At 37.6% G+C, this 13,889-nt stretch overlaps 3 protein-coding genes across 3 annotated transcripts; 1 reads left to right on the top strand and 2 right to left on the bottom strand.

Annotated features, from left to right (window-relative positions):
* The first annotated feature begins 29 nt into the window (after positions 1 to 29).
* LOC114254150 (putative mediator of RNA polymerase II transcription subunit 30) lies at positions 30 to 3,687 on the top strand. The gene has a single exon (XM_028189733.2). The coding sequence runs from the start codon at positions 56 to 58 to the stop codon at positions 680 to 682; it is 627 nt and encodes a 208-aa protein (XP_028045534.1). The 5' UTR covers positions 30 to 55; the 3' UTR covers positions 683 to 3,687.
* On the bottom strand, positions 3,123 to 5,359 carry LOC105838660 (transmembrane inner ear expressed protein). Its single transcript, XM_012684373.3, has 2 exons — positions 4,871 to 5,359; positions 3,123 to 4,534 (listed from the first exon to the last, which is right to left on the bottom strand). The coding sequence occupies exons 1-2, from the start codon at positions 5,184 to 5,186 to the stop codon at positions 4,353 to 4,355; spliced, it is 498 nt and encodes a 165-aa protein (XP_012539827.1). The 5' UTR covers positions 5,187 to 5,359; the 3' UTR covers positions 3,123 to 4,352.
* A 151-nt stretch (positions 5,360 to 5,510) lies between these two features.
* On the bottom strand, positions 5,511 to 9,189 carry LOC105838652 (probable actin-related protein 2/3 complex subunit 2). The gene is made up of 7 exons (XM_012684360.2): positions 8,980 to 9,189; positions 8,121 to 8,214; positions 7,940 to 8,039; positions 7,650 to 7,851; positions 7,351 to 7,571; positions 6,906 to 7,107; positions 5,511 to 6,468 (listed from the first exon to the last, which is right to left on the bottom strand). Exons 1-7 carry the CDS (start codon positions 9,051 to 9,053, stop codon positions 6,441 to 6,443), a joined length of 921 nt encoding a protein of 306 aa, XP_012539814.1. The 5' UTR covers positions 9,054 to 9,189; the 3' UTR covers positions 5,511 to 6,440.
* Between the last annotated feature and the right edge of the window lie 4,700 nt (positions 9,190 to 13,889).

The following is a 13,889-nucleotide window of genomic DNA, read 5'->3' as shown; positions in this document are numbered from 1 at the left end:
CCCCGTTTCCTCGTTCTGTCTCCCTCCCCGCGATCGCCATCGGTGCGACGGCGCGATGACGATCTCGACGAACGGAGACAGAGAGCGCTACCCCACCCCCCCGCCACTCCAGTCAATCGCTCTCCAGGGTTGTGACGTCTCTTCAGGCGTGACCCCGAGGAGCGCGATCGGCGCAGACGTCGCCGCGGTTCGTTCGGCGTCGTTGCCGCAACTGACGATGAAAATGCCGCGATCCAAGGTGTATCGCAAGACGTCCCTCAAGAATTCATCTCTCAGGTCCGAGATGGTCGACCACATCAGCGCCGGTGGAAGGAACGGCGTGCGATACATGAGCGCCGCCGCGGAGAAGAGGAAGAACATCGCGTCGGATGGAGTAGACACCGACGCCGTCCATATCACACGCAATCCTTTGCCGTATCCGTACTCGACGCCGTCGGCGACAATCATCACCACCACCATGACGATCAGCACCACTACCACTACCACTACTACCACCACCACCACCACTACCACCACTACCACCAACAACAAGAAAACGACGGTAGAGAGCGACGAGGAGCCCAAAAGCCGCAGCTGCGGCAGTTTCCTACCGATACTATCCCTGATCCCGCATTCAATTATCAGCTTCAAATATCTCAGTCCGAAAATGAAGTTCTCGTGGTGGCGGAACAAGATCTCGTGAAGGCACGCGTAGATGCCCACCGTCGTCGCTGTCGACGTTGTGCGTCGCGACGCCACCCCGACTTGTTTTATGGAGGAGACATACCTCTTTCTTACCTCTCGTAGCGAGCTCTCTTTCTCTCTTTGCTTGTACACATATGTACTTTTCTCCCCTCTCTCCTTCTATGTATCTTATTTCCGACCAGTCTTCAATTAGAGGAATCCCGAAAGCATCGTGCATTAGCAGATTCACCGACTGACGCGTTGACTGCTCGCGTATTGAAATGCACGAGCTGCTACAGCTGTAACTTTCGCAGTTATGAAATTTCTACTGTCGGAAAGATGCATACACACGCTACACATACATACACACTCACATACATAGATACACACCTCGTTAAAGTAAACGCATTACATTGAGGATAAGTGTTACATGTTCGTGATGGTTCCTCTTTTGACGAGTTTCCGCGCATAAGCATAAGGCTTGGTTCCTTAAAATGTTTTTTCGAACGTTTGACAATTTCAATAATTTTACGTGAAGGTACGACCGTTCGAGATTCCAAGATCTAAGACTATGACGAAATGTGAGACTTAAGGAACCAAACTGAGATTTTCTACGGGAAACACTGTAACTTTTGTAACACAACGCTCTCCCAGTTCTTTCAACTTGCCGAAGAAAAATTGTTTATTATATATAATGTATATATATATGTATATATATATATATATATATATACGCATACGACGCTTTCCATGCGTCATCGGATCCTCTAGTCGATCAAAGTTCCTCCCTTGTACAATGCGCTTTTAACTTGTATAATTTTTTTTTTCTTTGAAAATCTGCAGAGACCGTCATCCCTGTAGTTTGCCCCTTGCTCTAGGATATATCTAGTATGCAGGTATGCGAACATTCCGGAATCTAAACTGCGTGCCACTTCAGACCGAGTGGTCGTGCTTGACGAGTTAAGAGTTTTTTTTTTGCATCACTACGCTCATCCTACTTCTTTTCTTACTTCTCGTCGAAAATACTAGAAGTATTCCAAGAACCTAGAGTACCTAAGTGAGACGCAAACATTTCTCTGTAATATCCAAGAATCTAAAGACCGTAGAACCTAAGGATCCACAGTTCCTAGAATCTAACACCTAAATGATCCAAAGATCCTAGAATCTAAGTACGCAAAGATCCTAGAATGTAAGGAGATTCAAAGATTCTTAAAATTTAGGGAGACACTTCAACATTGTTAGAGCGTAAGGATTCCAGGCTATTTCGCGAGGATGCGAGATCCAAGAGATGAAATCGCGCATCCTCGAAGATTCTAGAATGTAAGGATTCAAAAAGAGACATTTATAAAATCTAAGCGTCTAACGATCGGATATAATATATCTCCTCTACTAATTGGAATTTCTTTTTGGGCGAATTTCTGTAATTATAGCACCGTCATGGGCGGTCAATTTTATATAAATACATATATATATATATATATATATATATATATATATATATATATTCTCGGCTGCAATTATCACATAATTGTCGAAATATACAGCCGGAGAATATACATATATGAAAAGAAGAATATGTTGAGAAAGCTTTACGTTTTACGTAAGATTAAAATACAACAGAGAGAAAAAGAGATAGTTGGATGTCTCGACGACTGATCTCTGAATTCCCCGTTGAGATGAGAGTCGCTCGAGATACGCTGGAAGAAGAGAAAGACATTTGTCGTCTATTTTGTTATATACGCATCAACAAGCCAACTTGCGTGAGAGAGTCACGCGAGAGGAGGGCGAGGATCGATCTCGTCGTCGGTCGTCCTCGTGGTTTCAGGAAAACGGTACCGGAGTAGCCGTCGGTACGTCTGTCCGCCGAAATGGAGAGACCCGTGCATCGCGATGCGAGATCTAGTTTAATCGTCGAGGCGATAATTTTTCTTTTTTTTTTTTACAGCTCTCTTCATTTTCGTTCATATTTTAAGTTCCTGCGTTTTCTAACGTTTCTACGTTGGTCAGCGTGACGATTATCCCCGTTTATGAACAGACGAAGGTGCGTACAAAGATATTTGTTCGTAACTTTCGACGGTTAAGTCGAGCCCGACTATCTAACATTACATGCTAGATCGATTAGCAACCCGATGGACCCGTTTCTCGCTGTAATTCTTTTAATTAATCGACGATCTTGGTTCCCTATCTTATTTTTTTCCCTTTTTTTTTTCGGAATCGACAGAGTGATACGTTACTGTTGCTGCGACGACGGACTCGAAGTTATTGTTCGTCGAGCAACATTTTCGCGTCTCCTGTATGCTTTCCGATTTTAATAAAGTCATTTTATGTGAACACGTATCTTCCGTTGTATATTCTTTATTTTATTGAGTTACCTTTCTTCCTCTGTTTTCCTTTGTTATTAATTAATATCTTAAATATTTATTACACACTCATTTGTAAAACTTCTTCTGCATTGTTTCTTTTTTTTTTTTTGTTTCAACTAAAGGATCATGTTGTTGCAATCGAGATAATTTCTCGATTTTACGCGTCGCCGATTTACATTTTATGATAGAAGCGAGGATATTGTAAATAGTCGCGAAATCAGTGTGATACTTTGCTTAACTATTTTTTTAAAACGTTATACTTTGCAATCTTTTTTTACGAAATTTGACTTGTTATTCTCTATAATATATTTTATATTAATAACGATTTTCGTCTCCCGTATTGTCAATGATCATTAGATTCAGCGACTTCTATTGAATAGGTGAATAAGATCAATCGATGTGCGATAATAGGATAAGCGCGGTTAACGAGAGAGTACAAATAATTAATCGATATAAAGAAGTTAATGATTAAATTTTAATCGATAGCGATGTCGACAGGATAGAAAGAGAGGAAAAAAGAATACGCTGTAACACAACATCGTGAAGTGTTACTTTCAAAAGCATTACTATTCGTTGCTAATAGATCACTGTTGCATGCTAAAAGTAAATAAATTTTTGTGTAAAATATATCTATATGAAATAAAGATTATATTTAGTCAATGAAAGTTGTCACACGCAGTTTATTACTCGTTATTATTCCCTGTAAATTGACATCGAACTTGTATCTTCTCTTCTTTGTCTATTCTTAACCTTCTTGACTGTTGAAACTTTTCATTATATACTTTATGTATCGTTGTCTAAGAGAAAAAATTCTTATTTATATTATCTTGATTTCAATGTGCGTCGTATTCCCCGAGTGACACAAGTCGTAATTTTTTAAATTTTATATTGTGTTCTGAATACATTGGCCTTCGATCAGGAAAGGTGATACAAGTTGTTACAATTAAATTCAAATTATAAAGACAAGAAAAAAAAAATCCTAACAGGAGTAGCTTTAGATTTAATATGACGCTATAACAAAGTTAATACATTACATCTTTTAGATGGGAGAGCATTTTAATTTGATTAATTCACCGCTCCAAGTTAATATATGTTTAATTCCAAATAATTAATTTTAAAACGCAATTTATTTTCTCTCTCGAAAAACAATCTTTGACCTGCGTCATCTTTCTTGCGGAGGTGCGTGTATTTTCTCTTGCTCCATTTTTTTTATATTCCTAAAGTTGCGCGACGAGGAAAAATTTTATGAGACTCGCGGTCTTTCGAGAGGGTTTTGTTTCGATTCCCCTCGCGCACAGGACATCGCAGGACGACGAACCGCCGCCGTTAGATCACAACGTTCGATTCCGCGTGCCCGCGTTGGCTGAAACGCACACGCGTCCCGCCGAACACGGCGTTAAATCTGGATCGAAAGCCCTGTCGGGCCGCGCTCTGCTGCGCCATTTCCGCGCACTCCTCCGCTATTGCGGACGTGTCCCCCTCGTACTCGTTACGGATTCTGTCCAGAGCTGCGATGCGAAGAAAGCGAGTTTTTAGCTTTCATTATTCTAAAACATCTTTTGAGAAAAGTTATATCAAGATAAAAGAGAAAGGATAGCAGAGCCAAGTTAAGCATAGACTCATTTCAGTGCGAAAGTTTACAATACAACTACTGATCGAATAAGCCTTTTCAAAAGTAAATTTTTTTACCTTTTTTGTTCTTTTTTATTTAACAAATTTTAATCTCTTATTAAAATATCAATAAGATATTTTTTCCGTTTGCCTTTCTTTCTTTCCTCTTGATTAACTAAATCACACCAAGTCTTCGTCACTATGGATCTCCGAAGCAGTGGTCGCATCATTACCTTTCCGCAGATCCATCTCATCCATCTCGGTGTTGTTGATCTTCGACAACTCATTCCGGAAGCTCCTGGTGATCCTCTTGCGAATGTAGTCCGCCTCGATCTCCTGCTTCGTTCTGGGGACGCGAAACCGAATACAGCAGCACAGCCCGACGATGATGCTCAGCAGAACGGAGAGAATGATGCCGGCGAGCTGCCAGACGCGAAAACCCGAAATCGCCTCATTTTCCAACCACTGCTGCACCATATCGTCCTCCGTCGAAGTTTCATTCAGCTCGCTAGAAGACGAGAACGTCGTCGGCAGTGTCGTCTCCTCCATCACGCTCCAACTGAAGGTACTCCAAACGAGACTTCAAAGTATCTCAGATTCAAAATACGTCCCTCTGTTCGAAATATCGAGAAAGTAAGCTCCTCGAGTCTGTAACTTCCAATTTTAATTAATTAGCTAACGTGATGAACGTTAATCAGGCCGTTACTATCCCGTCTGATGTACATCCAATCTTCGGCAAGATACTTCTGACTGTAAGGGAAAACACAGCCGTGTCAGAGGGTGTGGTTGCTTAATTGAACGACCTGTTCTGACACTCCCTATTTTACGCCGCTTACTGATTACAGATCAATACTACAGGTGCGGTACTAAGTGGATTGTTAATGTTGTTTTATTCTTTTTTTTTAATCTCTCACAATAATCGGATGTATTTAAGTCGTTAGGTAGACGATAAAAGTATCGAAAAAGGGAACAATTACGCTATTTAACAATATTTGTCCGCTTGACAATCTTTGCTTTCATCGAATTGAAATGCACAATGCGAAAAGTAAAAAGTTGTTTATCACTGTCTCTCCTTTATTAAATTTTTTTAAACTTTAGTCATTATATCTCTGCCAATTGAAATAATGTTGCCTCAAAAAGTTCTCGTGACGAGATACAATCACAGACTCAATAAACTGAGTGCAAATGTATTTTTAAACGTCCTTTTAAAGGATATTTCGTGATTTTATCTGAGGGATATCATCATATTATCATATACTAATCTGTATTCGATGTACTCGCATCCAAAGCGCCAGACTTAGTTCAGAATGTCATAACGTATAATAAATTGTTCGAAGTAACAACCATTGTAATACGAATTCAAACTTCTCGAGAAGTAGCGGTAGTGTACTTGAACCTTGGAAATCACTGTAAAAATCGGTAAAACGTTTCGCGATACTCTTCGTAATAGTAGTAAACTGTCAACCATCGGACACACAGATGCAACTCCGGCGTCCTCGAATAATCCCTTTCCGGATAATTGAGGCGTAATTGTGCTAATCCGCTGTGTAAAACCGATACTCCTTTTCATTTTCTCCCTTATTCATTTAATAGCGCGGCACTACGTTTTTCCGAAATACAGGGCACTGCTCGAGAAACAGGTTGAAACTCAAAGGTCCAATAGCACTCGCCGATAACGCGCGAGTCGAAGAATGCCTTCGCAGGGAATCTCGCTCGTAGGATGTTCCCGACCGCACTAGCCGCGCAATAATCCTTTCCTCTCTCATCTATTGAAGTGTTAATACTTTCGCGCTTATAGCACGTTCATTCTTTCCTGATGAATGTTCGTCCCCTGAAAAAAGTTGCAAGCTTAAGTAAACAATGCAATAAATTCGACAATAGAAGAATTGTATTTCACCTTAAGCATATAAGAACGCTGTTAAGAAATAATAAAAAGACTAATATATGTGGCAAATTCAATAAGAAATTTATGAAAATATTAATAGCTTTTATTTTAATTATTTTATCTGGAAAATGTAACAAATTTATAAAAGTGTTTTGAAGCAGGTTTTAAAAGTTTTCATGATTAACACAAAAAATTTCAAATTTATATGTAATATAATCAACTATATAATAAACTATATAAAAATAATTGTATCAATATTTTAGATTGTTAATATTTGTTGTAAATTTGTGTGTGTATGTGTGTGTGTGTGTGCGTGCGTGTGAATCGATCAAAACTAAAAAAACATTTTTCTTACTTAATATTTTGCGAGTAATAAAACTTACGTGATAGTCTTCTTTTCAGTGTTTTTGGATTGGGATCTCGCTCTGTTCAACACCTTGAGGAAGTCCGTCGTTTTGGTGCGCATTCTCGAATGAATATAAACTTTACTGCACTTAATATGATAATGCAGATAATTCCTAAACATGTGTATCAGGTCAATAGTGTTATCGCGAGCCTCTCGATTGGTGTGACGTGGAAACAGTACTGTAAAAATACGAAATAAAAAACGATCTAAGTTCGAAAGTAAAATTATATGAGTTTGTCTTATGTTATACTTAAATAATAAGGGTTTAGAACTGAAAGTGTCAAGTCCATTTTGAGTTTTCAACAACTGTTTTTTTTCCAATCTTGTTTATTTTCTTTTAGATATAAGTAAAAAGAAATTAGGCATGACATTATGTCGGAATAATTTGTATATTAAAAAAATAAACTTCAAACTTTCCTCACCGAATGTGATGTATCCAATGCAATCTCCGACCGCCGCCTCGGAATCCTGTAACTCCAATGGCGGCTCACGATGATTGAACAAGACTTGCGGAGCGGTGTGACTTGCACGCCTGCCTTCCTTCAGCTCCTGAAGAAACAGTTTCCCAATGACCATATCATCTTCATCCTTAAATATTGTACTGAATACTACTGTGACTCTGTCGCTCTTAGCCTCCACGTACCTTAATGAAAAAATTAAGAATTAATAATAATATAATAAAGCAACAATTAGATGTTTTGTGCATAGGTATATTTTTTACATAGTTTCCTCGTCTCGGTATTGAATTACAGCTCTCTTCTGTCCTGGCCTGCCCGAAGAATCACAGTACTCCTCTTGGAAGTCGAAATACTTTTCAAAAACACTGGCGAAGCAATGCCTCTTTAACAGGGCAACCTTTCTCACTAATGCCTCCCAGTCATCCGGTAACTTTTCTAGGTCTATAAGAACTGATACATTGTAACCTGTAATAGCGGAAAATGATTTAAACCGATTAATCTATCTTTGTTTGCAAGCACGAAAGCTGATAGATGATTGAAATGGGAATCTAACCGCTCTCTGGTGCGATGAGGTGAGACCCATACTCTCGTTTGAGCAACTCGTCTGCGCCATGCTCTTGCAACTGTTTATAAAATTTGAGCAAGATACTAATCTGCAAAAAAAACAAATATAAAAAAGTGGTCAGCTTTGAATAACCACATATTTAATATTTTATTTAAGGATGCCCACTTACTCTAAGCTTTGCCTTATCTCCACTAAGATTTGAAATATGAAAGAGTACACCATCAAAGTCTGCTATGATGATGTCTGTTGACTCCTGCTTATGCCTATAAGCAAAATGCATATTATAATCAGAGATCTATCGATTCTATAAGATTTTACAACTGCAACAGATCTGAATAAACTAAGAAACTAAGCTGAGAAAGATGTGGAATCAAAATTCTAGAGGTAAATTCTCAAAACAGTAATTAAAGTAATTTGGAGTAAAACGCAAAGAAACGAAAAGGAATAAAAAAGATTATAGAAAAACAAGTCAAAGAAATAAAAATTCATCTTTAATAAATTATTTGAAGAAACAAAATCTCACAAATATGGCAAATGGGTCAAAATTGATGGAAGTTCAAAAAGATACTGAGAAAATTTCAGAGATAAAATCTCGAAACCAAGGAGGTAAAGTATAAAGAAACAATGATAAAGGATGAGACAATGAGAAAACAGAGAACAAAAAGAAAGGAGAACAAAATTCCTTCAATAAATTATATGGAGAAAGATAAAGTTTCCCAAGTATGACAAATAAGGATGAGATAAGATTAGGAGCCGAAGCAAAAACTTGAAAATGAGCTCTCAAGGCGGAGAAGCAGGACGAGGTGCAGTAAGAAACGTAACCGGGAAGTAGGAGAGGAGTCGAAACGAAGGAAGCTCCATGTTCGACAAATCGTTTGGAAATGGGAATTATGTGTTTTCTTTCGAGGGACCGGACGCGGCACCGCCCCGGCGGCCACATCTACGTCCAACGGAGTTAGGTTAGGATTCACGCGGCGATCGAGATCCCCGGGCACCGGGATCCCCAAGATGAGAGAGAGGACGCTTACCCCGACAGAGCATTCTTGATTTTGTTCGCCAACGTTTCCTCGAGTATCCTGTTGTGTATCTCGAGCAGGATCATGATTAATTTACACGTTGGCAGGAGAAGTCAATGCACGATACGTGGCGATAACGATTATCCACGGACAGATAGCGGAAAACCGCGACGGTGGATTTGTCATCCGTGCGTATGTATAATGTATAATGCACGCCGTCGGCTGATGTGCCCGCCCAATCGCTCGTGTTCTGTCGGTAAAGATCGACAAGCGTTTAGCTCTTGCGAGCTGCCGATAAAACAGATCCCACTTTATCGATGTAAAGCCAGAGATCTTTTACCGCGCGCGCGAATATCAATTCAAATAAATATATTTTATAATTTTAATTGTTAAACTTGACATTTTTCAATTTTCTAAGTTATAAATTAAATGTTAATTATTGTTTTTATCTTAATATTATTATGTTATTTTAAATTCAATTAAAGTTTTATATCTAATAAAAATAAATAAAACTGTAAAGATCCTTCATCCACCTTGCTGAGTATATAATTTAAAACTTTACTACATTTTTATAGTACAATATTTTGAGGTTATGGTTTTTATTATTAAATTATAGACGTTAACGAATATAATATATTCTCAAAACAAATACTTGCAGTGATGAAAGAAAGGAAAGAAAGTAAGGATAAAGAGACAAATTATACGCGTATTGTACATTATACTTATCTTATTATAACTTATTGTTTGCATGTGTCCTCGATCAAGGAGACACGCGGAGTGAATCGCGTCAAGTGAGATCTAATTGTCACGACAATTATTGTATATATGCACTAATTATTAAACATTTAATATAGTTGAAAATACTATTTATTGGCACAATAATAATTATCCGTGGACTATATCCAGGTATCAAAATTTTTGTGACAAACTTTTTTCATAACGGCTGGCGTGGAACTAAAGAGTTTGATTATGTGAATTGTATTACATTTCAGTGATGTCATTTTCAAAGAACAAACAATTTTAGAGCTTTGTGATATAATCGTTACAAAACACAGTACACATTATATAGACGTAATGAAATCATGTAAAATTTACAGCTTTTAATAAATGGCTTTATGATGTAACTTACATTTTATATTTGTTACGTGTCTTAATCATGGAACAAAACATGGATGTGATTTAGTTACATTATATAATTTATAGATCTGGGTTACGTAACAAATATATAATAATGAGTTGTAACAAAAATGTCATTACTATATTAAGTTGTCACGATTGCATCACAAAGCCATCTCGCTGTTATATAACAAAGATATTTACATAGTGACTAGAAAATGATATAACCGTGCCAAAACGTGTTTGCTGGATTATCATTAAAAAAAAATTTTTTTTTTTAGGTTAGGAAATGCGAGCTAACTTTGCAATTCTGACCTTGGATTCGGATTTAGCGGGTCAAAATACATAAAGATTGACTAGTCTGGCCCACTGGACTAATATTAAACAAAAAATTTTTTTTGAGGTTAGAAAATGCGAGCTAACTTTGCAATTCTGACCTTAGATTCGGATTCAGCGGGTCGAAATACTTAAGGATTGATTAGTCTAGTCCGCCGGACCAACTACTTTTTTTTGTGTGTGCCTGTGTAATTTGTGTTTAGAGAGAGAGAAAGAAAGCAAGAGAGAGAGAGAGAGAGAGAGGGGGGGGAGGGGGGAGAGTGAGAGATAAAGAAAAGGATTAAATAAGAAAGTAAAGTGTGTAAAAGAGTAATATTGAACAATATTAAAATAATATAATTAATAATATAATTAATAATTTAGAGAGGGGGAGAAAGAGAGTGAATGAGCGTGAGATAGAGAAGGGCATTAAATATGATAAAGTGTGTGAGAGTAATATTACAGAAGAAGAATAAGTGCAATGTTCAATATAAAAATGCTAAGTGGCGCACGCGAAACGCGCGCAATGTTGTATTCTAGTAAAATAAAAAAAACAGAATTTGAACAATAATTATGAAACATATACATTTGTTGTAAATACTAATGATAATAACATAAAAAAATAAATATATAATTTTGATACAATAAAAAATATTTTTTATTTTTCTAGACTTTTAATACTTTTTAACAATATTGGAAGTAAAACGGGTTCAATCTGCTGTATTCTTCGTTGAAAACGCTGACGATCCATGGCACCTCTTATCTACAGGAAACCGTCACGCGCAGTGCGATAAGCATATCCCCACGCAACAAGATAACGTATCTGCGGTGGGTCAGTAGAAAAAGAGACTCTTTTCTTTTGATCCATATGTAAAATTTTTATAATAACTTTGTGACGACTCTTCCACTGTTGTGCGTATTTGTTGTTACATCTTCGTAAATATTATCTATAGCGTTGTTATCGTCATTCTTGATAGTCGTCGTATTGTTTACAACAGTTTCATTTTCCACGTTAGTAACATCTCTAACATTTGTACGTTTACGTTTATACTTTCTCCACCCTTTGTAAGAAAAGTATACAACGATAATTGACAAAGAGATAACGGAACAAACGAGTTTAATCGGCAAATTTTTATTAGTTCGGCCACGTTCCAAAATTTCCTGGTAATAACGTGGTTGTAAATCTTGCAGTACCGACACGGAATGCTTGTATCGTTCAAATTCTTCTTGCTGCCGACGAAACACCTCGGGTAATCGCGCGACAATCGTGCCGTTCGATTCACTCCATATTTTTTCATATCGTGTCCAAATAGCACGTGCAGCCAAACGTACGCTCGATTTGTCGTTGACGAAAGAACTCACAAAGTGTTCGACGTCTCTGTGTGGAACTCTAATACCGACAATATTTAAAACTTCGAACGTTATACGAGCTTTGCATTCTCTCGGACTCTCCTTAAAGACAAAACTTATCGGGAACCATATCGATCGTGCGTTGTACGCGCAATACGATTGTATGAGATCGTTCGTAGGAACGATTCCATCATACGTGATCAAATGAATGAATAACGTATGGTTATTATCGGTTCGTAACTCTCGCGTATTAGATGTAGCAGTCAGTAAAGCGTCCAAAACTCTATGAATCACAACGTTTATTTGACACGTGAAGTACGAATAGTCTATAAATCCTAATAGTTTTATGACAAACTCATCAGCGTTGTTTAATAATCTCGCGGCACACGTAGCAAACGCACGATCGTCCAACCATTTGTGTGACACGAGATCCGTAGCAATAGAATCTTCGGATTTTTGATCCAACGCAATCAAATTTTTTGCAATGGAGAAAGAATCGTCGCCACCGTGTGAACTTGAACCACTAAAATATATACGTTCATCTCTAGCATCTCGTTTGTCGCGAAACAACGAAATACTTTTCACATTTCGTGCTGTTGTTGTCGCAGCAATTACAGTAATCACAATTGCGACGATATAACGATAACACAAAAACATGCTACGACGATTCATCTTCGAATGAGTACAACGTACACCGTAGCATGGAGTTTTTATATAACACATTTACTTAAAACGGCGATAAATTTTACGATCTGTTTCTTCGAGAAAAAGATTATAAAAAACCTTTCGACGAAACAAGTTAGCGTTTCGTGACGACTGCGTGGAGCGTACGAGTAGTGACTACGTGACAAATCGGCGCAAACACCATTATTAACTTCGCGGCCGACGGAAGCACATGTGGTGTAGAATGAATGGAAAAAAAAAATGATATCATAAGACCAGCGTCAATTTTTTTCTTTAGTCCGATGAATCACAACTGTTTAACTCGTACAGATGCGTCATTCCTATACACCCATAAGTTCCGTTCCGTTTCACTATCAGCACCTCATTTGATAAAGCGTAACAAAAAAATGAAAATGTAAAAAATGCGATTTTATTTTTTTCCGAGTCGTGACGAACAATTCGTACGTAAAGAGACATAAAAATACACCTGACAAATTTCAGAAAATGCAAATCTTATTTTTGATTAGTGTCCAAATTTTTTTTTACCGTAACCGCCAGGAAGGATTTTCGTATCGTGACAAAGTTACCAAAGTAGGAATCCTATTTTTGCTATCTTTCAGAGTGTCTTCCATAAGAGTACGTGTAATTATTTTCACAAGTTTGCCACGATAGGATTCCTACTTTGGTAACTTTGTCACGGTGCGAAAATCCTTCCTATCTTGTCACCGTTGTACGGTAACCAAAAACATACAAAAATAGGATCTCCTATTTTTGTAACATTGCACAAAAAAATATTGCACATGAAGGATTTTTTTGTTACGTGAACCATCGCTGAAGAAAAAAATTATATTCGAGTGTTAGACAAAAATACGACTTGTGTATAAATTCGTAACGATTTTGCAGCGATATTTAATGTTACAAATTTTACATGGGATCTTATGGGAGACGACGTAAAAATGTACGAAAATAGGATGGTGTATACAATCATCTTTTTAACCATCCTATTTTTAATACTTACGGCATTCTATTTTTGCGTATTTTTGAGTATATCTCCATAAGGCTCCATGTAAAAGCTATGCTGTTTTGGTACCTAAGTACAATCTTATTTTTGTGAGTAGAAAATTAGAAGATGCAAAAATAGCACGGTGTACGAACTTTTTTTAACCATCCTATTTTTAATACTTACGGCATCCTATTTTTGCGTACTTTCGAGTACATCTCCATATGACTCTATGTAAAATCTGTAATGTTTGGTACCTAAGCAGCATCCTATTTATGTTAAGTTGAAATAAAATAAGCGAGCAATATTTGTTTATACGAAGTAGACGGTGAGAACATCAGTGACATCACCACTCGATATCGTACGTATCTGTGTGGACTACCGCTCACACACGCACGGTATCGTACAGAGACGTACGAATCCGTAGGTATCTGTGCGGGGTATCGTACGTGTTCCGTACGTATCTGTGTGGACTATC

The sequence above is a fragment of the Monomorium pharaonis genome, chromosome 5 (genome assembly GCF_013373865.1).
Source record: "Monomorium pharaonis isolate MP-MQ-018 chromosome 5, ASM1337386v2, whole genome shotgun sequence".
Taxonomy (NCBI): domain Eukaryota; kingdom Metazoa; phylum Arthropoda; class Insecta; order Hymenoptera; family Formicidae; genus Monomorium; species Monomorium pharaonis.
This window is presented reverse-complemented; position numbering and strand designations above follow the sequence as displayed.

Coding starts and splice junctions, on each gene's coding strand:
- LOC114254150 (XM_028189733.2), top strand. CDS start 56: ATGACGATCTCGACGAACGGAGACAGAGAGCGCTACCCCACCCCCCCG.
- LOC105838660 (XM_012684373.3), bottom strand. CDS start 5,186: ATGGAGGAGACGACACTGCCGACGACGTTCTCGTCTTCTAGCGAGCTG. Junction 4,535..4,870: donor TGAGATGGATCTGCGGAAAG/GTAATGATGCGA, acceptor TTCGCATCGCAG/CTCTGGACAGAATCCGTAAC.
- LOC105838652 (XM_012684360.2), bottom strand. CDS start 9,053: ATGATCCTGCTCGAGATACACAACAGGATACTCGAGGAAACGTTGGCG. Junction 8,215..8,979: donor ATCAAGAATGCTCTGTCGGG/GTAAGCGTCCTC, acceptor TTTTGCTTATAG/GCATAAGCAGGAGTCAACAG. Junction 8,040..8,120: donor GAGATAAGGCAAAGCTTAGA/GTAAGTGGGCAT, acceptor TTTTTTTTGCAG/ATTAGTATCTTGCTCAAATT.